The 27,431-nt window shown below is 39.9% G+C and overlaps 1 protein-coding gene across 2 annotated transcripts in view; it reads right to left on the reverse strand.

Annotated features, from left to right (window-relative positions):
• bean1 (brain expressed, associated with NEDD4, 1) overlaps positions 1-27,431 on the reverse strand; it is a 57,320-nt gene that overhangs the window by 17,336 nt on the left and 12,553 nt on the right. For both annotated transcript variants that reach the window (XM_026189861.1, XM_026189862.1), the window contains 2 exons: positions 4,032-4,235; positions 3,440-3,575 (listed from right to left, as the gene is read on the reverse strand). In XM_026189861.1, coding sequence (XP_026045646.1) covers positions 3,440-3,575; positions 4,032-4,235 — 340 coding nt within the window. The remainder of the gene's footprint in view (positions 1-3,439; positions 3,576-4,031; positions 4,236-27,431) is intronic.

Genomic DNA, 27,431 nt, shown 5'->3' on the forward strand with positions numbered 1-27,431 from the left:
ACAGAGTAAAATGTTTGAACGGTTCTAAAGAACTGTGATGAGAATGAAGCACACACATATGCACTGCAGGGGAGGGATTTATGTGAATTATTAAAGTTGCCAATTAGACCAGCTGACATTTAGATCAAAAACACCATGACACCAGCTTTTAGCAAGTCCATTCTCTCTCTCTCTCTCTCTCTCTCTCTCTCTCTCTCTCTCTCTCTCTCTCTCTCTCTCCCTCTTTCTCACACACATGCACATATTCACAGCCAACCTTGCAATGGGCACCAAAGTTAGCACTGCTCTCTAATAAATGAATTACCACAGAAAAAGGTCAAACCAAGTGGCCAAAGAACAGTGCATGATAGTGTATGAATGGTCACTTATATTTCATACTTGACATTTCACATATATGTCAAAGGAAAGGCTCTTCTTTCTTATTTTGACAATAGAATGTAGTGTGTAGCTGAGGAAAGGCAAAAAATTCCATTTGACTTGTTTTTTCTTAATATTTTATTTTCAACTTTTGCCAGAAAAAAGGAATTTTCCAAAACCAGAGACCTTCCTGCGCCGTTAAATCTAAGTAATTATCAAATGGTATGTGTAAAAAAACCCAAGCGTCCTTCTGTTTCCAATTTTAACAGGTGTCTAGCAGTATTTTAGTTTCATATTTAGTATACAGACATCACTATGGTACATTTTCATTTACATTTTGTTGTAATAAAGCAATAGATGTATAGTAGATTAAACTTTAACTTTTTTTTTTTTTTTTTTTTTTTTGGCCTGTCCCGTTTGGCTCTTTTGCCATCAGAATTGTTGTCTAAAGGCAAAGAAAGATGCCCAACGGATTTACTTTACCAAACTGACCATCCCAGCCTTGCCGTAATGGTCCATTTGATTCACCTTTTATTGTTTATTTTATTTTCACTTACTGAATACGGGACAGACTTGACTGGGGGAAAGAAGGGGAGAAAGAAAGAGGGAAAGAGAAACAGCTGAGAAGAGGGACGGGGAGAAGGGCAAAAAACAAAAACCAACAGAATGAGCAGAGAAAAAAAATGCATATATCAATCACCTGGATCACCTGCTGAGAAAGAAAAAAGAAAGCAAGCAGAAGAGAACAAGAGTAATAGAATAAACAACATCACAATGATATATGGGAATATGACAGTAAATACTAAATGTTAAACATTATTGTGCAGCACATAAGATCAACAGAACACAGTGTGCTTTGAGGTAGGAGCCAAAAAGGGTGTAGTTTGTGGGTGTGATCACCCGTGTGTACACCTGTGAGCATGGACGCGCTTGTTTTTTGTTTTTTAAAAGGTTCCTTCATGTAATAATCTGCTAGAGGGTGTGGGGGGGGGGGCACAGCCCCGTCCTCCAGGGCGTGAAGCAGGTGTGGAGGAGATCAAAACTCCAGACATCCAGAGGCCCCCAGAACACAAGAGACCAAGGAAGACCAACAGAGGGGCAGCTGCGCCACTGTCCCGGAAAGAGCTGAGGAGAGTCCCAGATGAGGGCTCACTCAGCAGCCGCGGAGCAGAAGCCAGGGGGAGTTGCAGTGACGCGCCCGTGAGCTCCGCCGGCAGCCAGCTGCGCCTGAGTGACCGAGCCCCAGGCCGAGAGGCCGGGGGCACCCCACCTCCGAAGTGGCCCGAGCGAGCCCCAGGCTCCAGGCCCCGATAAGCGGCCGCCAAGGAGTGAGCCGGTGTGTACCTGGACGCCCATCCCCGGACACAAAGAACCACCAACGCACCGATGTCTGAGGGGGTCCGCCACTGGCAGGGGAAGTGGTGGTAGGGGGAGATAGGCCTCCAAACCTTGGAGGGCCTGAGATGTCCCCAGAGAGGTGGCGCCTGACACCCAACCTGACATATAGACACAGACATACGGGCACACACAGATACAAACATCCATTCCCACCCTCATGCTCTCATATGCACTTACTCCACACTCAACCAACGTGGAGACAGACATAAAGAGACGTTGTACACACGATCACACTCCCCAAGCGTACTCTACAAACCGGGTCTAGGTGCCCCCGCCCCTGGAGGGGGGAACTGCACCCAGACCCAGGTGGTGTTTCCCTTTTCCCTGTGGTGGGGGGAGGCAGACCGCCCCGACTCCGCAGCAGCAGGAAGGCTCCACACTCCAGACCGCAGTCGGACGGCCAACTCCTCCTCCTAGTCCTAGCCCCCCTGCTCCAGCAGGTCGCAGAGAATGGGGGTGAGAGAAGACTCCAAACCTCCCTCCACCCGCTCATTGTAATGTTGATGCATGTGTGTTCTAAGGTGCATTTAAAACCCAGGAGGGCTTGGAGCTACCTGCCAGAGAGCAGCAGGTAAGCGCATGGTCCCTCCTGCTAGCCCTCAATGTCTACGTGTATTTAAAATTGAGAGGTGGGCAACGATGCCAGGGGTGGGGTGTACACCCTGATGGTACTTTGGACTCCGTGTATCGTGCCCACCCCCAAGATCCTATATGTATGTGTAATGAGAGTGTGAGTAATGTGAATGTCTAAGTTGTGGGATAAAATTGAGGCAGAGGCAGCCAGAAGGGGACAGAGGGGGGGGTAGCCTCCTCTGCACCCTGGTGACATACCCCTACTCCAAGGCCCTGCATGTGTGGTGGTTGTGGTGGAGCGGGAAGAGGGAGGCAGCTGGAGATGGGGAGGGAAGGAAGGGAGGGGCAAGTGACCCCTCCCTGGGGCCAGCTCCCCCGCTGACCCCAGTAGGCACCCCCATACTCCGCGACCCGCCAGGGAAAGGGGGCCCAGGCCCATCCAGACCGGGCCCAGTGCAGCAGCGCCGCCCGGCCCCACAGAGCCCGGGACAGTCCACCCAACCCCACCACAGAGAAAACTGCACCCACCCCACCATCCACTCATCTTCCAAACTACATAAGACAATAAACACCCAGGCTGAGATCTTCCTCCACCTCTCCTGTATCTCCCCCTCCTGCAGAGGGAGCTCCTGAGGAGAGGAAAGCTCCTGCAAGATGTGACAATCTCCCCCACCAGTTGAAGAGCCCCCCAGGTGGCTCGACGCACCGGCGGCACCCTGCTCCAGGGCTGGGCCCCCATGCACCCACCCGCCCACAACCCCGGCAACACACCAACCAGGACCCAAGCCCCCGAGGCCCGATCCGGGTCCCAGCCCAGAGACGGAGCGCCCCCAGAACCTCACGCCCATCCCGGACCCACCCAGGGGCAGCCAGGCTACCAGGTCAGTAACCCACGTCCGTCAGCACAGACCCTCCCCTAGCCCCGCTGCACGCAGCCGCGAGGAAACAGTCACCTGAGAGCCAACAGAGCCCCTAACCGGACATGACCGCTACCCCGGGTTGAGCCCCCCAAGGAAGATGCCTCCGGGGAAACTTTAACTCTGAAAAGAGGGTTTTTTATTTGAATACTGACATCTGTTACACAGGCTTTTTAAATTCAAAAAGCACTTACCGTGGTGGGGAGTCAGGATACACACTGTTTATCTGAGACTCTCTGTATGAGTCAAAGTCTAAACCAGGAGGAAAGTCTTCCAAGCAGCTAGACCTCAGTTCACCTGCTGAACCTCCATAAGAAAAACTGTCTTGTCCTGTGGAGACACAAAAATCAACTTCATGCTGTGCTAGAATCAGACTTTTGTCATCTGGGGACATTCAGTTACTTCAGCGTGATGAACTATGGTTTATTTGAACCTATTATGTGGTGCTCTTCTACATGGCATCTCATCTCATACTCCAGCTGTGCTTTACAGATCAGCACCGCACCACTGTATTTAGAGCCAACTTTTGCATATTTCAGTCTGGTATCATGTCCTGATCCTCACCGTAATTAACCCCAAACCTAACCAACCAATTTACGTCAATTTAAGCTCGTAGCATGACACTCAAAAAGATTTAAATGTATAGTCATACCTGAAGTCGTGGACATTGTATCAAGTTGCGTATTAACTTAATGTCTTACGATGCTGTATTTACATTCCAATGGGAGTCTGAAAAGCTACCAAAAAGGAAGTTCTAGAATATGTCAAGGTGTGTCACAGACTGACCATAGCTTGCTCGAAGGTGAGGGTTTCGGAGTCGACTGTCTTTGCGCAAGCTGCCGACGATGATGGTGATGCATGAGAGGAAGAGGACTAGACCTATAACGATCCCCGCCACCACCAGCGGAGACACCAGGAGAGATGCCTCCCCTCCTGACTCCCTCTCACTCCGGCAGTCTGGGTACTCCCCATGGCTCTGGTTGGAGCTCACTGTAGGGAAACAGAGAGAGATGGAGATCAGGGTGGAGTGTGTATTTGTGTGATTCAGTGTGTTTAACTACTTTAAAAAATAACTGAGGTTTGAGGGAGTGCACCCTTAAAGTTAAATATTAAACTGTTTGCAAAAAGCCAACAAAAAAAAAGAAAAAATGAAAAAAAAAAACAAAACAATAAAACTTGATAGTCAACACTAAAGAAAATGTAAAAAGCAAATTTCCAAGAATTATGAAATGTGGGCTTAATAGTTTTCCATTTCTGTTTTATTAATAAATACTCATAGACATGCAGCAAATGGTACAATTTCCCCACATCTACAAAGACAGTCTTCTAGTGCTATCTGTCCATCTGTACATTAAACATGTATCCAACTTGGTGTTGTGAAGCTGGAGTTGTGAAGCCAGTGTAACCCAATGACACATTTCTCAAAATCAGTCATCACAAGCTGCACTGCTGAAGCACTTTCAGCTGTCATCTCTTGCACTATCCGCCTCCTGAACCGTCAGAAATAGCATCCATCTATTTTGTGAATCAGTGAATCAGTTCAGGGTCAAAGGAACTGGAGCTAATCCCAAATGTCGTGGGGTGAAAAGCAGGGTACACCTTAAACGTGTCACTAGAACATTACAAGGCTAACACTGAAAAAGACATCTACGTATTTATGGCACAGAATCGCCAAGAATCACCAATTAATCCAACATTCATGTCTTTCCATTGTGGGTAGAATCCATAGTTTCCAGATGAAACCATTGTCCTGTACCTATAATGAGCTGCAGCACAGCTGGATGTTACAGTCATGTCAAACATCCCATGGCTTGTAGAACCACCTTAAGCAGCAATCATTTTCCCTATGACTTTATCAGTTTCTCACGTCGCTGTGGAAGAATTTTGACCCACTCTCTTTTACAGTGATGCACTGGTTTATTGAAGTTTTTGACATTCGTTTGTACACAGCTCTCTTAATGTCCTACCAGACCATTTCAATCAGATTGAGGTCTGAACTTTAACTGGACCATTACAACACCTTCTTTTTCAGCCATTTCGTTGTAGATTTGCTGCTTTGCTTGGAGTCATTGTCCTGTTGCCTGATCCAATTTTAGCCAAGCTTTATCTGTCTGACAAATTGCCTCACATTTGACTCCAGAATACTTTGGTATAAAGAGAAGTTCATGGTTGACTCAATGCCCAGGTCCAGCGGCTGAAAAATCAAGGTTTTTACTAAAGTGATGCTGTGCATTACTTTTCGCAAAAGGTCGGCATTAAGTTCTGTGAAACCTCTCTTTGTCACATGACTGTGGGGGCATTTGTTTCTCAGTAACATGTGAGTGCTTTAAATTAGTATAGTCATGTCCTTCCTGCGAAAAGCCCTGATATTACATTATGGAGCATTATCATACATCATCAGCTGTGCATTTGTCTGTCTCTTGTGGTAGGCAAAGCATGCTTTACCTACTACATATATGGAAGGCAGAAGCATTTGTAGTTATTCTCCACCACCAGATGACACCATAAGTTAACATACAGTGTTGTTTTCTGAAATTTTGTTCCTCTACATATTTGGATTTACTTGTCCATAAATAAATGAAAAATTGGTCAAAGTTAAGTTTTCTACCCATCATCCATCTGTTGATCAGATATCTGGTTTTATGACCACAACAGTATGCCAGGGGGTCATGTTATGCAACTGTTGTCTTGCCCTGTACACATAGTACTGCCTCCTCATTCTTTCTCCTTCCCTTCGTCTTCCCCCCTCTTTTCCAGCTCTCTCTCCCCGAGGACTTATTCCATTTCAGTGTGTGACAGATAATTAGACCTAGAGTCTAGGCACACAGTCCCTCTCTCTCTCAGTCATCATCATCATTAGATTACAGACCGATCCTGTTCCTCTCCATTTCTGTTTAATGTCTCATCTGTCTGTTTGTTCTGCTTCTCCAGCATCAGCCTGTTTCTCTGTCTGCCTTCTTATCTGTCTTCCTGCCAATCACTTGGAATCAGTCTGTCTACATTCACAATGCAGGTGAAAGAGAAGACTTCTTTATTCTTTTCCTTTATTTTTCTGTTGCAGTTGTTTTGTTCACTCTGCACCAAAAGTGTTCCGATATTGTCAAGCTATTTATTTTGTTGTGGATAATTAATGCCATTTAGATTTATTATTTATGTATCACTGTGTAGTTTAGATGTTATTTCTCCATATTATCGGAGGATGAGCTCATTGATGCTTCTATTAAAGGACCATTGTGCAATTCTATAGCTCACCCACTGTGTGTACTATACCAGTTCCTCAAAATAAAGTATGCATTCTCTGATTTGACCTTAATTATCTTCTTAAATGATGCAATGCTGTTTTTATGTATTGTTAAACATGCTGTAAATGTACTGTATTTATTTATTTAACTGTAGCAACACAGTGGAGATGAATATTTATAGAATCAAAACCTTAAAATTCAATTTACTTTTCATGACTAAATTCATGCTAACACATTCATCATGTTTCTTTTTGTCTTTAAAAAGGCAGTGATTTAAACAGAAACTGTATTTAATCCATATATTGAAGTTAAATATCAATAGAAAAAAATGGTCCCATGATCCAGTCACGTTTTGTCTAGTTTTTTGTTTTGTTTTGTTTTTTGTGTTGCTGATGATAATGGTTTTAAATAAAAGCAGTCATCCTAATAATCAGTTTCACAGTTTAACAGGCAGGGTAGAAATCCCTGCCTGTAGAAATCCGTGGGATAGAGGCAATTCGAACTGGGCAAGTCCCTTCACCCATCTGCTCCATTTGAGCTCTGCACTGCCTCCTGGGTACGACTCATCGGATCAGAGACTGGACTATTTAAACAGACAACCGATCCAAACTTCCTGTATTGGGGTGTTGGTTCCACAGATCGACACAATATAACAAAAGTTAGAAAATAATGATGATAAATGAATGAAAGTGCCTATCAATTATTTATTCACATAACATGCACATGCAAGAGACAATGTGGATACTGTGCCCAGTAAATCACTTCCTTAAAATTGTTTGTCTGCTTGCCAATCAATTCCACTTGAACTTGCGGTACAATCAGCTGATTTCAGGAAAATAGTGATGCAGTCTACAGCACGGCTATGGACATCACTTTTACTTTTTTTTTTGCACAAAAGGACAAGAGCATGATGGTAAAGTGCAAACTGTGTCCAAGACAGAACTTTGAAACACGCAGACAGCATCCTAACACTAAGCTAGCCAAAACCAGAGTGATGTTAAAGCTGAGTGAACCGATCTTGAACTTCAACAGGTAACAAAAGCAGTGATGAAGAGTCAGGCTACAGCCTCCATTTATACCTGTTCATGTTTCTCAGGAACCCAATGGGAATCAGTAAGAGCACTGATAAGGAGTCAAGTCGATAAGTGATGCTGACAATGGAAATGGAATTGCTAAATTCTTAATTTCAATTAATGCTTGATTTCCATCCTTTGTGCACATATTAATCACAAATTCCTTCTGGAGTTCAATGAGGGACTAAAATATTATTATTATTAACTTAGGTTTGTGTCTTGCTTGTATGTGCATTTGTGTATTTTAAAACATGTTTAAAACAATTTAACTATTATCTGGACTCAGTATTCAACAAATACTGAGGTTATGGAGGTGCATTTGCATGCAATCCTCCTTCAAGCCCACAACTCAAAGGCTGTGTGTGTTGTGCTAAATGAAACAAAGATGAAGGAAGAAAGGATGGAAATCTTGGTTTATATTTATCCACAGCAGAGGCAAAGCTAAAAAACAAACACTAACACAAATCAGAACTACAGCAGCCCACGTTACCAGTTGCCAAATATTTTTGGCAATGCAGCCAAGTAGCCGTGGAGAGATACAACATATAGAACTGCGCATTTAAAGCTTTGCATAGCATTTACACCAAAACAACACAGGAATATTTTGGAGTCACTAGAACTGGAGTCTGGAGACACAGATGGAGACATCCATCTGATGTTTCCTTGCTGTTTCCTTTTAAAAAAATATTTCTGTCTTCAGCTGCAATGAATGTAAAGCAGGAGGAACAATCAAAGTCTCTAAATGATTTACAATCACAATATTATTTTCATTTCAGTCTCTGGGCTTCTCCATTGCTTTTTTCTTTTCTCTTTCTCCCTTGTATGTCTACGTCTATAATTCTGTTGTCAACAGTAATTTGGTTTAACACATTTCCCCGAGAACAGGAAAATGTTCTCTCACCCCAAATGATTCTCAGCGGACCTCTTTACTCTCTTGGTAATGTTTCCTTTCTCTCACACTTCTTTGTCTCCTCTTTCTCTCTCCCCTAACATGATTTTCTCTTCAATTCTCTTCTCATCTCTTCCTCAAAAACTCCATTTTCTCTCATTCTCTCTAGATAGAACTCACAAGGAAATCTATAATTGTATAGATTTAAATTTGCATAACCCTTGCTTCCTTCCTTCCACACATATGCACATAAACATCTACCTTTGTGAGGAGATTCACTGACATAGCCATCACAGCTGAACACCTAACCCTAGTCCTAACCTATAAAATACACTGCACAAAAACACTGCCTTAAGGGGACACTAAATCACAACAAAACAAAAACAAAAAAGTCAGTTAAACTTCAGGAATATCAGTCTCTGCAGTTAGGAACCATAAACAATTGTGAATCCAGTTCACCTGCTTTGACGTATATGAAAGTGACAACGGGTGCACTGGAAAGGCAGCAACAAGCCAATACACCCCACAGGGAATAGTTTTGCAGGTGGTCCATTCAAGTTGCACAGGCAGTCTAGCTCATGGCACATCAGTAGGTGCTGTCACAAGAAAATTCATCTCCCAGCACAGTGTCAAGAATGTGGAGGAGATACCAACAGATAGCCCTTTATACAAGCAGAACTGGGCAGGGCCATAATAGGACATCAATCAAGCAGCAAGACCAGCATTTGCTCCTTTTAAGGAACATGAACAATGCTTACACAATGATCTCTGGCAATCTATTCATGTGCATGTTTCTGACCAAGCTATCAGGAACACACTCCATGATGGTGGTGGTAGACCCCAGGATACCTTAGTGGGACCTGTGCTCGCAGCCCAGCGTCATGCAACTGGCATTCACCAAAGAACACCAGAAATGTCCACTGACGCGCCGTTCTCCTCACTTAGATTGCAAACATCCTAAATTTTGCAACTGTGTCTCTAGAATCTTTCAAACCTGTCACATGTGAACCTTCTCATGTTTGATTCTGACAGGTTGGTCAGAAACATGGACATGAGCCAGTACTCTGCTGAACGTTATTTTGTAGAGCCCTGGCAGTGCTCCTCCTGTTCCTCCTTACACAAAGGAACAGATACCAGTACTGCAAAGGTTGATGCCCTTCAGTGGTCCTGTCCAGTGCTCCTTGTGTGTCTTGATATCGCCTTCATGCTCGAGACTATGCTGGAGGACATGGCAGATCTTCAGCATGTAAGAATTTGTCATCCTGTTTGAGCTGGACTAACTATTGGTTTAAAACTATTTAGACTATTTACAATGTTATCTTTAATGTCAAATATATAAAATAATAATCTAACACATCTGTTCATTTGCATACTTAAATTTCTAATCTGTTTCCACTCACAGTGGCAATCACTTTTGCTTACGCTTCAATAAAATAAAGTTTTATTAATGACAAATAAAGTGTGACTGGTGCACATGTGGGACATATTTGTCGGGGGTCTCCTAAACGTCTCCCGAACAAATGCAGGAGTAGTCAGGAACCATTCAGTGTGTATAGTTTATTCCTCCCAGGTGCACAAAAGATTATTTACAAAGAAAATAAACAACTTACTTAATTCAAAACAAAACCATAATCTGTATACAAAACACAAGCGGCTGAGCCAGTCTGCATGTTACCCTCAATGTAACATCTCACAGAATGCCCAGGTAGGCCCTGACGGCCCCACTGCCCCTCCCACTAGGCATAATAGTCATCCCTTTATCATTTCTTTCCCCCAAACACTCTTTTTTCCTCAGCATATTTCCAGCTGTATTCCTACAATACATATATATATATATGTATACACACATTTATGGCCACTTCCAGGCAGCCTACAGTGTTTCACAATAACAAAAAACAAAACAAAAACAAAACAAACCAAAATAATGCAGTTCACGTGACCTTTCCAAGGGCGCGCAAACCCACTATTTGAACCCCGGAACACCATACCATCGGCTTGCATAACCACTCGTATGATCGGCGATCACGGAGAGTCTACGCGACCGGCTTTATTAAAGGTGAGTAAAAAAAAAAATATGTTGGCCACCCTCTGTGCCGCTCAAAGTATACCTCTTACCCCTTCCTGTTATCTGCCCGGTCGACTAAAAGACGCGCAGCCATGGTAACCCAGCGCTACAAGTGTAGAAACTAACGGTGGTGGTGCGTGTATGCGCTCAGGTCAGCTGTCTGCGGCCCGGGACGGTGTAACTCCGTCACATATTTAACAGCTGGTTCTCTCAATTGGTCTGCAGCTGACATTATTTACAATTCTGTGTATCTTCACAATTAGAGATTATCGTGCTAATTTAAAGACCTCATAATGTACCTGCTGAGTGATAAAAGCTATGTTGTTAAATCCCTGCTATAAGGAAAAATTGCTCTTGGACATTCACGATGCATAGTCATTTGAGCTTGCTCACTGGGATTGGTCAATGCTCTCTTACAATATCTTAGATCATCATATAGCTTCTTACTTCTTATTGAGGAAGAATTTGCTTCATACAGCACCATGGATTTTATTGTCCTATAAGGCAGCTGGGCAAGGCTTTTGTTCTTTCCACTTCCAATATGATTTAAGACAGAAGGAGAACTTAAGTGATACATAGAGTAAAGTAAGAGCGCAGGGAGAAGGCAAGCACAATAATTTTGGAGTGAGGGCGCAGGAAAAGGAAGAGGGAGGGAACCCTTGTAATAAAAGATGATAGTGTTATATTTCACAAAACCCTGAGGGGACTGGATGCACCTGCAGAGATAAGGTACAGAAGGATGAGAGAAATTTTGCTTGTATGTATGTGTTGGTGATTCTGGGTTAGATGAGCCTTAAAGTGTAAATACTATTTTAAAAAATTACATTTAGATAAATAGGTTATGAAGCTTTGACAACACAAACTTCCACCAAAGCTCACAGGGAGAAGTTTAGTTCATAAACTCAAACTTTGTTAAGAGAAGCTATAAACTTACTATGGTATGGAAAACATGTGGTTTTGTGTTAGAAGGTTTATGCCTATTATCCCCAAAACAAAACATTTGGATGTATTTATTTGTATTTAATCGGATGTATTTATTGGAAGTAAATTAATGCAGACTTTAATTCTAAGAATTTCAAATATACACCAAAAATTATCATAGTAAAATAAAAGCCATGCAAATTCTGACACAATAACCTGAAAAAAGAGAAAATGCAGATTAAAAATATACACTAAAGGTACCGACTCACTCAAGACAAAGCATAAAAGTAAAAACACTTGAGCACCTGTCATTTAACATAAAACATGAAGTAGCACAAAGGACCACTGTGGCGGGGCGTGGTCTGCGATGCCGCTGCAGGCGAGATGGACACGCCTGCGTGGCATCTGCAGTCATGCCTCACCTGCATAAAAAGCTGGTCCTGACTGCCATGATTGTTGTTGTTGGTATGTTGGTAGTTGAACTGGCAGCGGGAGAGCTGCAGCTGTGTGTTTGAACAGCAACCATACGTGTGAAAACTGGTGTTAATAAAGATGGTGAAGAGCACAGGAATGTCATCGGGTCTGCCGTGGTTTGTTACAAGGACTAATAATAAAAATTCCAGACAATTTAAAACAGACAGAGGGAATGAAAAATAAGTAGGAGTCATCACAAAGAACACTTTTCATACAACAGCCACTAAAATTATCTTGAAATTCATTCTGAAGCAGACATGAAGTCAATGCAGAGACTTCATAACTGGTGTAGCCATGTAAACCAGGGTGTCATCAGCATAAGTATAGAAAAAAAATGCAAACAATTGTGATGAAATATTGCAGTTAATTTTAAATTGGTTGAGATGTTCAGTGTGATGACTTGCAAGATAATCTGGAGATTAGTACATCACAGTCATAATGGATTTATGACCTCAAAGTTTGACTGGACAGGAGCCAGGCTGACCCACCAATAAAGGGCCTGCTGAACCTCACAACCAAAGAACAACTGAGTATCCAGTATCCAGTTCTTTTTCTTACCCGTGTTATTATTTTATTATTTAATTTGAGTTTTTGATAAAGAAAAAAAATGTTTCTTTCTTTCTTAAATATACACATCCCAAACATGCTTTTCCTGAAAAAAAGCTCTCTGAGCTGTACTTCATTATTGTTTCAACTCTTACCTGGGAGCATAACTGCAAGAAGTAATATTAGTGCCACATTAAAAAGAAATATATTCATAATTCTGAGAATAATCTAGAAAGTTTGAGGTTGAAATCAAAATACTATTCCAGGAACAGAAACAATTCGGATTGGATAAATCAGATTTATTTAGGTACTTTCAATTAAGACACTTTTACAATACAGAAATTAGAAAGAAGCTCTCGAGAGAAAGAAATCGTATAATAGGAACAATAACAGGTGCATACAAAAATCTTCCATCAGGAATTCTGTCGAAATTATATGTTGGCCTACAAAATTCGAATAGGAATGAAACATTATATATTAAACAAAAGTGGGAATCGGAACTACAAATTGAGTTGTCAGAGGATGATTGGCGATCCTTATGTCTCACACAGCATAACTCCACTAGCTCTAGACGATGGAGAGAATATGGCTGGAAAAATGTGATTAGGTTTTTTATTACTCCGTATATCAAAAGCAAGCAGTTGAAAACACCCCAACAATGCTGGAGATTATGTGGAGACTGGAACGCCAATCACTCACATGTGTTTTGGAAGTGTAAATATATTAAATCATATTGGGAAAGAATCGCGGCAACAATGACGAAGGTGCTGGGGTATGAAGTACTGTGTGAGGCACGAGTAATGTATTTTGGAATATGGGAAAATGTAAAAAAGGAGGACTGGTATTTGTTTAAGATTATGTTGTTGTCAAGCAAAAAGGTGATAACAAAGAATTGGCTGAAAAGCGATCCTTTAAAACTGGAAGACTGGATGGACGTAATCGAGGACATATATACAATGGAAAAAATGACTTACACTCTGAGACTGAAATCTGACAAACACCGAAAACAGTGGACAAAATGGATAACTTATAAGTCTCAGTCAGCCTTATAGGGCGGGACCTCTCGTGGTTTTTTTTTTTTTTTTTTTTTTTTTTTTGTGTGTTTGTTGTTGTGTTTATTATTATTATTGTCTTGTCCGTATGTAATACAAAGGAAAAAGTACAAAATAAAGAGTTAAAAAAAAAAAAAAAAAAAATACTATTCCAGGAAAAAAGAAAAAGAAAAAAGAGAATAAAGTCAAAATGTGGAGATTAAAGTTGTCGTTTTAAGCCAAACAACTGCCTCGACTTCTGTGTGATCTATACCTTGTGTTGATGTATTAGTGAAACAGCTGGATCAGCTGTTATATTATCTCTTGTGATACAACGTACATCCTCTTTATTGCACTGGGGTGTAGCCATTAGTATCATGCCATGCCTCCTGATAACATTTCCTATGGGTAGCATTAGATTTTTCCCATTTCCCATTGTTATTATTTTAAGCTTTTCATTTTCTTACTTTTTGCACTGTACTGTATATATCTACTTTTGTATTGTTTTGACTTTTTTTCAAACTGTTATTTTGATTTTAATGTCAAAATTTTGACTTTAATTTCAAAATGAACTATTTTTTTCCTGAATGTGGCCCTAATGCCCCGTTGTAGTCTGTGTTTATGTATGTGGAAAAACTTGGAATAAACATAGCATTTTAATCAGAAAACAAACAAACAACAAATAAATAAAAGAAAGGTCTGGCATGTACTTTAGAGGTTTTATTAAAGCTGTATTTTAATGGTTATTGGAATTTTTTTTCCAATAAGAATTGTGCTTTGTACATATATGCACACATTCCTGTTTCATATGTCTCATTACTGAAAAAAACAAACAAAACGGATCCTCCAAACAAGCTGGCTAGGGCTTTTGTGCCCGGGCTTCTGTACGTTGATGATTCGGGCATGAATATAAGCATGTATCTAATTTCACAATTAATCCTTGGATATTTATCTGGTGTTAAAGGTCAAACTGCATCTAATAAATGCATGTGTACCTATCCAGACTGGTGACTCACTAAGGGTGTCATAAACTATAAAGGTTAGAAGCTTCTCATATTGACTGCTGTTGTGCATGCTGCATCACTTTATACATTAGCTGCACAAATTATACAGAAGCATCAAGCAGCTGCTCGAATTCAATCTGACAGCTTGTCATTATGTGTTACAGCCACCTTCTCTTCAATATAAAGTATACCATAGCACTGACTCAGTGTACATCCATTGACACTGAGGCAGAAAGAGTTTCTCCTGGAGAAGGGTTTAATAGGAAAAAAGAAAAAACTTAAGAAAAAGAAATCAGCTCAAGCCAATAGTGACAACTCTGTCAGACAACGAGGATCAAAGAAAATATCTTAAGGTATATGACACTGAACTCAAAGTGTAGAAAAAGTTATTTGTGCCTTATTTTACAATAAAGTTTCATTGTGAGGAAGCATGACTGATTCTCAAAAAACTGCTATAGGGCTTATTTGTTGACTCCAAACGACTTAGGAAAATCATGAAAACCTAAAATGGTATTTTATCAACTCAAATCATAAATAAATTACCTTTTATCTTTTCTCTCATCCATCTAAAAAGTTAACATTTTCTTAGTACATCTCAACTGAAAGCATAAATTCATCCTTTATTGTGGGTAGGGTTTTTTTTTTTCTTGAGCGACATTGTGTTTTTTTACTTGTATTGCTATGTATCACTTTTATTTTATTTATCTCTTTAGTTTCAAATAGTTTTACAGCACTTTGTTTGAAAGCTCTTTATAAATAAAGTTATTATTATTATTATTATTATTATTATTATTACTACTACTAATGGAAAAAGTGCTAAAGTGTGCCTCATACGCCAACAGGGAGTGGGTTTTTAAAACTAACAGGGACACCAGTAAGAACACAAAACATAAACATTGCAGAACCGAGAGACGGCGTGCCATGACCCCCGGTGCCATCTTGAACACATACTCGGATCGACTCATCATGGGTTGCCACGACTCTATTCGGATCGACTGGTTTTCCATTACAATCCAGTACTACCTAATGTGCGTGATTTCGTCATAGCAACACTGCAAAGCGGGGTGGGACACTCTCACGACTCATCGAGTGACGCTACTGAACAGCCAACCGGTGGCATGAAGTCTGATGACTTCACATTTTAGTACCTGCTCAGATCACTTGGAACCCCGGCCGAGCAGGTACTAAAAAAGTACCTGGTACCACGTACTATGACCTACTGGAAAACCCTGAAAACCATGGTGAACCGCTGTGACTCAATCCGAGTAGGTACTAATGGAAAAGGGGCTTTTGTGCTCCTTAGTAACCATCTTCTGATGGCTGCTGACAGAAGGATAACATGCCAAATCAGAAAACTCACACTGATGGTCAACCAGATCTCAAGACAATAGAGCACATTTGGAATGTGTTAGAAAAGGAAGCTGGCATCGTGGATGTTTAGCCAACAAATTTGCAGCAACTGTTTGATGCTCTCATGTCAAAAGAGACCACAGTTTCTGGGAAATGGTTCCAAAACCTTTCTGAATCTTTGCCATGAAAAATTTAGGGAATTAGGTATAAGTGGGTCAAATCAAGTGCTAGCAATCTCTAACTAGTGCTGGATTAGTGATTAGTTATATTGTTATGAAAACAATTATTATATATACAATATTATGACATTTTGTTTTTTTTGTAGGTGTACTGCGATATACATTAACATAACAGCTCTGATGAAATATGATTTGCCCTGTAAAGCCTTAACCATTAAATAATTGCCAGGAAATTATATTTTTTGAAACTATAATATTTACTGAACATTCCAACAAATTTAATTAAAAGAAATAAAATATCAATTTTCATAATTTTGTATCACTTTTACTACATTTGTGCAATTTTTGCTCACAGTCACACTGTGTGTGTCTGATTGGTTAGCTACAATGGTAGATAAAGTTGTGTCGAATAGCAGATGTGTATGTTGTGACTTGAAGAAATGTTTATTCTATGTGAGTAATAGCAGAAACAAAATCTCATCTTCAAAAGAGTATTAAAGTTTGACCACCCTTTGTAATAATTATTTAGAAAAAAAGATTAATCAAGACGCACTATACAGTAAGTCATTAGGAGATGTTTCTCATAACATAGCATGGAGGATTGCTGTAGGCAGTAGAAAGATGAATTGGTTTTGGTGATTTTTCTCTTACCTTTAGTAACATACCAAGTTAGTCCTGTTCATCTAAATATTTGCCTAATTTATATAAATAAATGCATTTCTTGCATATAGTTTTTTTTTTCTTAAATAGGATCAAAGGAAGAGTTTTTTCCAAGGTAACAACACACGATCAAAAAATTGCATAGGAAGTAAGTGAGTTGTTTTTAGGTGACTGATTTTTTTCAAAATCTCTGTATGTCTAGAAAATGTGTTTTAAGTGAGCTCATTCATTAGCTAATGGACAACATTTAGCACATTTGACACTGAGGGGCAATTAAGGCAGTTACACATAACAATCAGTATCAATGCAATTCGTTCAGGATGCTCATTAGGGTGCATTATCATCATTGCAAGTGTCTGACTACACAGCAGGGGTTTCAAGCCAATCAGCCTAAGTGATATTGAAGACATCTCAACCACAATATACGGCCATTTACCTTGTTAGCATGCAGTCAATTAATTAAATGTGCTTTTCAATTTGAAATGGGGACATTTTGACAGCAGTATTATGGATACATTTACAGTTGCACATCTTTTGATTTAAATACTATGACTGATTTTGTGTCATTCAGTATTCTTTAATAGCTGTATGTCTGTTTCTTTTTGACCTCTCCAGTCTTCAGCGTTAAAATAAAATCTTCCATTAGTTTTTTTTTATGAACCTTTAAAAAAAATCAAAAAACTCTTTGGCATCCAAAAAGGGTTTAATAAATTAAGCGTTTTCTATCATTGAGGAACACATACATCCTTTCCCTCCAATTTTTATGTACATTTCCTGTTCAGGATTCTGTAGTTACAGGCAAATATGCTTTAAATGTTCCTGTTGTTGCTTTTTTGTGGATGGCTATAGCAGAGGTGCTAGAGTGGGGCATCTACAAATCAAAAGGTCAGTGGCTTAATCCCTGACTCCTACAGTCTATGTGTCAAAGCATCTTTGGGCAAGATCCTCAGCAAATTCATCAGTGTGTGTGTCAATGTTTGATAAAAGTAGTTAGGTATAGGTAAGCTGAATGAAAGTGTGTGAATGGGTTAATAGATAGTAGAAGAACTATGAGTGCTCAAATTGAGTAGAAAGATGCAGTACCAGTATACCATTTGACAATATTTTGACTAATTCTATTCTAGAATTTGGGCCATAGAGCCGGCATTGTTGTGCATCGATCATAGGTAGAGCCTAAGCGCAGCTTAGCGGACCAACATCTAGATGTTGCTGCTCATTATCACCAAGGTCCAGTTTCAAAAATATGTGGAACAATATTTCTGTTGGATATTCTTGCTTGTGCTCTTTTGGGTCTTTCATCCAGCGGCCAAGATAACCAAAGTTGTACCATACAATGAGTTGATGTGAAACTCAGTGTTAAAAACAATGGAAATTACCACTGTCTGTGTTTCTTAAGCTGCTTTTTTGAAAAATGTTTATTCTTTTTTTTCTTTCCCCCTTCGTAGTAAATGACACAGTTGCTTCCTTTTCATGGTCAGGCCAAATTTTTTGCCAATCAGTATTCAACCTGCACAAAGCTTCATCTGTGTCACGCTAAACCCATCTCACTTTTTTGAAGAGTGCATACAAGCACATCTGGTTATGTACGTGCAATTCTTACCTCTCCACAGCTAAACGGACACAAATGCACTACTTTTCCAACCAGACAGCACAGACATACAGGGAGTGCAGCATTATTAGGCAAATGAGTATTTTGTCCACATCATCCTCTTCATGCATGTTGTCTTACTCCAAGCTGTATAGGCTCGAAAGCCTACTACCAATTAAGCATATTAGGTGATGTGCATCTCTGTAATGAGAAGGGGTGTGGTCTAATGATGCACACCCTATATCAGGTGTGCATAATTATTAGGCAACATCCTTTCCTTTGGCAAAATGGGTCAAAAGAAGGACTTGATGGGCTCAGAAAAGTCAAAAATAGTGAGATATCTTGCAGAGGGATGCAGCAGTCTCAAAATTGCAAAGCTTCTGAAGCGTGATCATCGAACAATCAAGCATTTCATTCAAAATAGTCAACAGGGTCGCAAGAAGCGTGTGGAAAAACCAAGGTGCAAAATAACTGCCCATGAACTGAGAAAAGTCAAGCGTGCAGCTGCCAAGATGCCACTTGCCACCAGTTTGGCCATATTTCAGAGCTGCAACATCACTGGAGTGCCCAAAAGCACAAGGTGTGCAATACTCAGAGACATGGCCAAGGTAAGAAAGGCTGAAAGACGACCACCACTGAACAAGACACACAAGCTGAAACGTCAAGACTGGGCCAAGAAATATCTCAAGACTGATTTTTCTAAGGTTTTATGGACTGATGAAATGAGAGTGAGTCTTGATGGGCCAGATGGATGGGCCCGTGGCTGGATTGGTAAAGGGCAGAGAGCTCCAGTCCGACTCAGACGCCAGCAAGGTGGAGGTGGAGTACTGGTTTGGGCTGGTATCATCAAAGATGAGCTCGTGGGGCCTTTTCAGGTTGAGGATGGAGTCAAGTTCAACTCCCAGTCTGCATCCTTCAAGAAAAACATGATTTTCATGCAGGACAATGCTCCATCACACGCGTCCAAGTACTCCACAGAGTGGCTGGCAAGAAAGGGTATAAAAGAAGAAAAACTAATGACATGGCCACCTTGTTCACCTGATCTGAACCCCACTGAGAACCTGTGGTCCATCATCAAATGTGAGATTTACAAGGAGGGAAAACAGTACACCTCTCTGAACAGTGTCTGGGAGGCTGTGGTTGCTGCTGCACGCAATGTTGATGGTGAACAGATCAAAACACTGACAGAATCCATGGAGGGCAGGCTTTTGAGTGTCCTTGCAAAGAAAGGTGGCTATATTGGTCGCTGATTTGTTTTTGTTTTGTTTTTGAATGTCAGAAATGTATATTTGTGAATGTGGAGATGTTATATTGGTTTCACTGGTAAAAATAAATAATTGAAATGGGTATATATTTGTTTTTTGTTAAGTTGCCTAATAATTATGCACAGTAATAGTCACCTGCACACACAGATATCCCTCTAAAATAGCTAAAACTAAAAACAAACTAAAAACTACTTCCAAAAACATTCAGCTTTGATATTAATGAGTTTTTTGGGTTCATTGAGAACATGGTTGTTGTTCAATAATAAAATTATTCCTCAAAAATACAACTTGCCTAAGAATTCTGCACTCCCTGTATTGCTGTGGTTATCCACTGTGTCGGTACCGGAAAGCATGAAGACATGTGTTTACTTATTAGGAAGAGGTAGTTCCTCCACTGTTTATTGCTGCTTTATTATGAAACATCTCTCTCTGCACCATCCACACAGAGGGATATTATGGTGTTAATGTAGTTCTCAGTCACAAGACATTGAGGTAACGTTACTTACCTTTGCTTTACGGATAGTCTTTCTCTGAAAAGATGAAAAATTGCCTTTTTCTTTTCAGTAGAGCTCCAACGATTTAATGCCAAGGCACAGTGAACCTGTGTGTGCTAGCTCACAACCTCACAGCTAGTTTTAATTGGTTTCTCTTTGACTCGTTACCTGACTGTGTCTTTAAAACAGCTAGTGCTCAGCAGGACGCTAATGAAACTAAGAACATGTCACTTTGTGCACATATTCTGAATCAGCATGTTTATAATTGTTTTTCTTTCCTTGGCACTGAATCATTGGTGTCATTTAAACATGATACAATCACATTCTTGTAAATTTCTTCTTCACAATGACTGACATTTTGACACATTCTGTAGTGGGTTCATTATTGTATCTAAAGGTATACAAGGGAGACTACTGAGGGTTTATTAGTCTATTAGTTGTATTTTTCATAACCACATTTTTTAAATAATTGCTGGCAGTGTCTGGTCGGGTGATTTGTTTTGTTTGACATGAAGCCAAAAGTGTTTGTGCTCCACACATTATTGTTTAGCTAATTAAAAAAAGACTAGAAAGAATAGAAAGTTGGCACTTTACTTCAATATGTCTAACTTACCACTGCTGGGAGAGTCTTGACATGATTTAATGCGCCTTTGTACAGAGTTTTCATGCTTAGCAGGGACTGCGGAGATTTGAGTGTATTTGAAAACCCCTCTGTGTGCATCTAACCCATGCTGGATTTGCATCAGCTAGCACAGACACTAATTAACCTCTCAGCTGGTGTTTTTTTTCAAATGCAATGTTACATTTATTTGTTTATCATTACAAAATAAGGAACATTTCCAACCTAATTGTTTTTGGTAGAAGCCTTCAGGGTCTCTCTTACTTTGGCTATGAGCTTTTTTTTTTGATGGTTTCTTTCAGTAAGACACTCTTCCAAAGTATTTCATGAAGCTTAAAAACCCCCCAAAACTAGTGACATACACTCACGCAACTACACATCTGCTTGTTAATGCAAGTATTTAATTAGCGCCATGATGTATTTAAGAATGAAGACCTGCTAGATGGGCTTTTCTGAATATTTCACAAACTGGAAATTTGCAAACAACCATCTCTAGGGTTTACATAATTTTATTAGGGATTATTAAAGCATTCTGATTCTGATACAGAGAATGTTCTGAAGAAGAGAAAATACGTCCTTATTACCCATTGAGAAGCGGCTTTATGGGCCAATATGTCTTGTTAAAGTCAGAGGCCAGAGGAGAATAGCCAGAGTGCTTTCAGCAAAAGGATAGGATAGCAAAATTAATTCAAATAACCACTTGTTACAACTAGAGCACAATAGCAACTCTGACTTCATAAAACCTTGAACCTTGAAGCAAATGGGATAAAACAGGACAGGACCTCACCAGAAGTCACACAAGTTAGCTAAGAACAGGAAACTAAAGGTACAATTTACACATGCTCACTAAGTTAGACAATAAAACATTGGAAAAATGATGCTATGTCCGATGAATCTTAATTTCTGATGTGACAATTTCAATGGTAGTGTCAGAATTCAACATAAACAAAGTGAAAGCATGGATCCATCCCGCTTTCACATTTCCTCAGGCTGCTGGTTGTGGTGTAATGTTTTAGGTACACTTGGTCCTCTTAGTATGAACTGAGCATCATTTAAACTCCACAGCTTACATGAGTAGTGTTGCTAACCATGCCCATACCGTCATGATCACAGTGTACCAATCTTCAGGTGGCTGCTTCCAGCAGGATAACACACTGTGCCATCTCGAATGGTTTCTTGAACATGAGAATGACTTCACTGTACTCAAATGGCCTCCAGTCAGCAGATCTTAATCCAATAGAACTCCTTTGGGATGTGTTGGAAATCTGCAAATCAACTGTATGATGCCATCATGTCAATATAGACCAGAATATTTGAGGAATGTTTCCAGCCTCTTGTTGAATGTATGCCACAAACAATTAAGGTACTTCTGGAGGCAAAAGGGGCCCAACCAATAATTGCAAAGTATAACTAATGAAATAGCCATTTTTACACAAAGCTTATGTGTCACACTGTGAAGTTAACCTGCTGCTTCTGATGCTGAACACAAGTGTTCAGCATCAGAAGCAGCAGGTTAACATCCAGTCTGTGAACTTGTCTGGGTGGCAGAAATATTGCACTGCTTGCAGAAACAATATTTTTCCTCCTTTTCTAACATGTGATCAGTCTTGACACTAAAACTATTGCTTTCAGAATGAATCAAGCCAAACATGGCTATTTTATATGGGATATTCAGGAAAAAGAAAAACCTGTACCTGTGAGGTACTGAAACTAAAGAAAGAGGCTTGCAATGAAAAAATAAAACAAAAGGTAGTTCTATGTTGTCAATGTCCTTCATTTAACTAATTTGCAGATAATAATAATAATAACAATAATAATAATAGTAATAATAATAGTAGTAGTAATAATAATAACATTTACAGTCTTATGAAAAAATGTTGATCCTCTAAATGCAACAGAATTTTTTCAAACAGTGTCAATTTGTGAGTGCTGCAGTCATGACATTAAATGACGGATGTTATCTCTTCACTTGTGCAGTGACTGGAAAAGTTTTAAGCTTCCTACTGCCAGGTCAAAGGACAACAGGAAGCACAAAGAGAACATCTCTCACTCAACCTCCTCTCTTCCTCTCTCTTTCAATGCTGTCTTGCTCTTCTCCTTCCCTTTCGGTCTTTAATCCTTCCTGTTGTTGTATTGAATGAATGCCAGGAAGACTGGCATTGGACGAGGGAGAACATTGTCCATTAAACCATCATGTTCCATTACCAATGGAGCAGGGAATGGAGGAGGAGTTGGAGAAGGAAAAACAGGAGGACCTACATTCGCACTGGAAGAAAACAACAGCAAAGTGCCTCGCATGTGCCGAAATATTTTCTTCTAGTTTCGGGTTCGGAGTAACTTCACACCTCACAAAGAAAAGCTAAAGCACTCCTCTTCTCTCTGGATGAGAGTGTCAAGTGTGTTTGGGTGTTGTACTTTCTGCTACATCCAAAGTGATGCTGCTGAGTCCTGGAGTACATCCACTATACCACGGGCAGAATGTCAGCCATGGGTCACAGAAGCTGTTAGTAAAGCTTTCTAATGTTACCAAACTGTATACTGTTATTTCTGAACACAATACTTCAGTGTGTGTCCAAATTAGAGTTCCACTTCAACAATTTGTCATTTTTTTCTGCTTATGCTCAGCCGACCTTGGTTTAAAACATAATTTTCATAAATTATGTAACTGTGGATTTTATGTTAGAAGCAGGGTTGGCTGTTCCTCGTGTTTAGTGATCCTTGCTCAAAGGTTTAAAGTATTAAAATACAGCACTACAAAATCATAACAGCCATTAATAAATACTGAAGATTACATAGGGTACACCATTACTTCAGCTTTTTCTGATCGATTGGACAATATAATTAAAAAGCAGCACATTAGGTGAACTATTTGTATTACATAACTATCCCCTGTGTATAAGCTTATTTATTGTGGGCTGGCTGGTTATGTCTGTATTCACAGGTGCAAGAAAGTGAAAAATAATGGTAAAAGTAAGAAAAGAGTAAAAAAGAAAAAACATAAATGCATGCTTTAAGCGACTCAGCAAGATGGATGAGGGTGATGCCTGTTTAAGGCATTTTTCATTTATCATATACTGAGGATTTGTTTCTTTTCACAAAGCTTTATGCAAGCTTTACACACGTCATCCTGATGAACGTCATCAAGATGATGGACAACTACAGTAGTATAAACTGAGTGATGACTTGGCTACACAACGCTGATTCAGCAAAGATGTAAAACAGGCCAATGTCTTATGAACAAGAAACAAGCACAAACAACTCGGCAGGGCTTATTCCTGCAGTGTGAGGAATAGTGATGTTTTAAATCACTTGCCCATGGGCCTGTGATCTATTCATATTAAGCTATTGCCATGCTTATTAGGGTCTATACAACTACTACAACTATTCCCAAGAAAGGTTGTGCAATCATTGGTAAGTATAGATGATCAGATTGCTCTCTGATGTTATCATGTAATATAAATGTAAAACTTCTGAAGTGCAACATTGAAATGTAATAAAATAAAATATATTATCCACTATCAAGTGAGCTGCCAGGATCTTTTGAAAGCAAACCACAGAACATAACAGAATGTAGGTTAACCAGCTTTAAAAGCTTCATATTCTAGGTACAACTGTGCGTTCATTCTTGATAACGCACAGAAAGCAGTTAGTCACACACATGTTAGTATAACATTTAGATGTGTAATTGGACGAGGTAGTATGTGGGTCACAAAACATGCTGTGTGTGAGAATATGGGTCAGAATACATCATACATCCCCTTAATCGCTCTCTGTCTCTCGCCCTCCCATGTGAGATAGATGACAGAGAGACATATTATCACACCCTGCTGGCCCATATTCCTGCTTTCCCCTCATTTAATCATCAACCTCTTTTCTAATTCATTCATCTGCTACCATCCTTTATTGTTGTGTTAATCGCTTGTTTGGATTGCTTATCTCCATAAACAACTGCTGGCACACTAACCAGATAATTTAGATGATATTATCAATCATGAATTGTAAAAAATAATCTGTCAGAGGATTTAGGTTATCAGTGTAGCATTGTCAAACTAGCCTAAATACTATATCTGCTTTGTTAGCATTTACATGATGAAGAATGAGTCTGAAGCATACCGAGGTTCACACTTGGCATCAAATTAGAATTTTTAATTCTTATTGTATTCTGGCTTACCTATTATTTAATCTAGGAGGAAATAAATACTTACAGCTGTCAAATTAGGTCAATTCCATGCTAATGACGTAAGACTGGTGCCACTCTCTATATTGGTGATAGGCAATTAGCAAAGATTATCCAAACTCCGAAACATAATTTAATTAGCTAATTAATACAGATTATAGCCAAACATAGTTTCTGAAAACAAGGTCATAGTCATGGTGACATCAGCCAGTGGTTTCTAGGCTTCATAACCCTCAAATTTAGTTTTTTGCCTGCTATGTTGTTGGTTTTTAGAGCTAGAAGTTACTGTCTTGGACACAAGAGCAGAATTAGTTAATGTCAGGGTGCAGGTGCTAAAAGACTAATAGAATACTAGTATGTCACTAAGCAAAACTAGAGCACAAACTATAGCTACACACACCGAACTTTAAACCTGATAAAACTTGCAGTTGTTATGAATTGGGGACCATAAGCATACGACAGGTTTTTATAGCTAAAATTAGGGATTTCAACATAAGTGTCTGTGGGGATCTGTGGTTTCTGGTGCTTTCACATTGGCTTCATTTTTCAGTCCTAGAACATGCTGATTGGTTATAACATGCAAATGTGAGTGCTCAAAGGGTTGTTACAAGGTAACTATAGCCAACTATTTGTGTCCATTGGTTGTAGAAGCAAATAGGCTGCCATCGTGCTGAACACAAGCATAATAAGACAGGTGATCTTACACGGCTCCAAACAAATTCCTTCACTGGTCCACTTAGTTAGTTAGTTCAAAGTAAAATGTACTTGCAGCTGTTGGCGGTGTTGATTTGGCAAGAACCAGGAAGGGAAAGTTTTTAATGAGCAGGTGCATCAGAGACCTGGGAGGTTTACGGGGTGTCCTGTGAACTAGTTGTGTCAATGTGCAGAGGAACAGAAATATGTATTAATATTCTTTCATGCACATATGAACCACATAGTCAGACTGTGGTATCTCAGTGGTGTGCACAACACTGAATAAATCCTACCACTGATTGCAGTATATACTTTTTGTGATTGGTCAGTCATCCCTGGAAATCCAGTTTTGATTTATAATAACTGGAAATTATGATTGCTCAGTGAGCAGGATGGAGCCAGTACAGACTGGAAAATGGGCCATAGGAATTCAGGGAGCACTTTATATCCAGCTATGATTGGTACTGTAAATCAAGACAGCAAAAAATAGCATGTTTGTACACACACACACACACACACACACACACACACACACACACACACACACACACACACACACACACACACAGACAGTAAACACACCATACTGTCTGCTGTGTGTTCCCATGTGCACCCTTGACCATTTTCACTAAAGTCTTGTGGGAAAATTCACTAAAATAAAGTGTTTTCTCACAAGAGATTGTGAAGCTCAGATGCATTTGTAGATTAAGTGACTAATTTCCTGTCGCTGAGTCCTTCCACAAGTCACAACATAACACCTCCAGTCCCCTTTGCCAAGTGGAAAAAAGCCTTGAGCATAAAGGATAAAGGATAACATTTTACTGTTACCCTTTTTACATTTTAGAGCACTGTCACTTCACACAAAACACCTCAGTTGAACTGGTTAGAGTTTCTGCATGGCTGTTTCTTCTTGAGTGACAGGTGCCTTACCCTATCACACTTGACTGTGAGGTGACAGCTGCACCTGCTTACCCCACTTCTGTTCTCTTGTGGTTCCACATTGTTGCTCTAAGCAGCTGACAAGATGGCAGTACACCCTTACTCGCTTGAGAGTGTCCATCACTGTCTGCTTTCATCCATTTCTGCTGTGTCTCTGAAAAGGCACCCTGGGATGCATGCTGGGGCGAACACCAGCATCACTAAACTTCTTTAGTAAGTAGACCAACTGAAAAAGAAACTTCAGATTTTGAAAGCTGCTGGTGATAAAAACTGAACAAAGAGACATTTTAAGACTTTGTGGAACTGTTTCACTACAACTTACTTTTTTTTTTTTAACTTGAAAAGATGCTACATTTCTTTTGTGCATTGCATTTTGGGAGCATTTGTGCTTCAGTAGCACACTCAAAAATGACTCAGAATAACTCTTCTAACAGGAACACATTACAAACTAAAAACCTGTTTAAAGCAAGCGTGTAGTACAGCTAAGATACAAGGTGCAAGAAAGTCAGGTCACGTGGACTAAAACAATTACTTTTTAAAACTCCTGTTCTGCTTATATTACCAGTCATCCATCAGACTTCATGACTTGTATGAAAGCCAAAACACCATGAAGTCAAAAACAACAGCTGTGGCTCAGGAGGCAGAGCCAGTTGGAAGGTCGGTAGTTCGATCTCCAGCTCCTCCAGTCCACATGTCAGTGTCCTTGGGCAACATACCGATCGCCCAAATTGCTCCCAATCCGATTAAACCCCCATGCAGAGTTTGAAACTGTGCATGATAGGCAGAGAATACTTATAAAGCTCTGTCAATGTCTGAATGTGATCAGAGTAGAAATGTACTATGTATATAATAGTTAATGTATCTATGTTTTATTCTTCTTCTTATTTTTATTTGATAAGTTTATCTGATAGAGTAGATTTGAAAATTTGATGTAAGAATTTTGTTATAAAACTTCCAGTTGATATTTTACCTTCATT

Source organism: Astatotilapia calliptera, chromosome 13 (genome assembly GCF_900246225.1).
Source record: "Astatotilapia calliptera chromosome 13, fAstCal1.2, whole genome shotgun sequence".
Taxonomy (NCBI): domain Eukaryota; kingdom Metazoa; phylum Chordata; class Actinopteri; order Cichliformes; family Cichlidae; genus Astatotilapia; species Astatotilapia calliptera.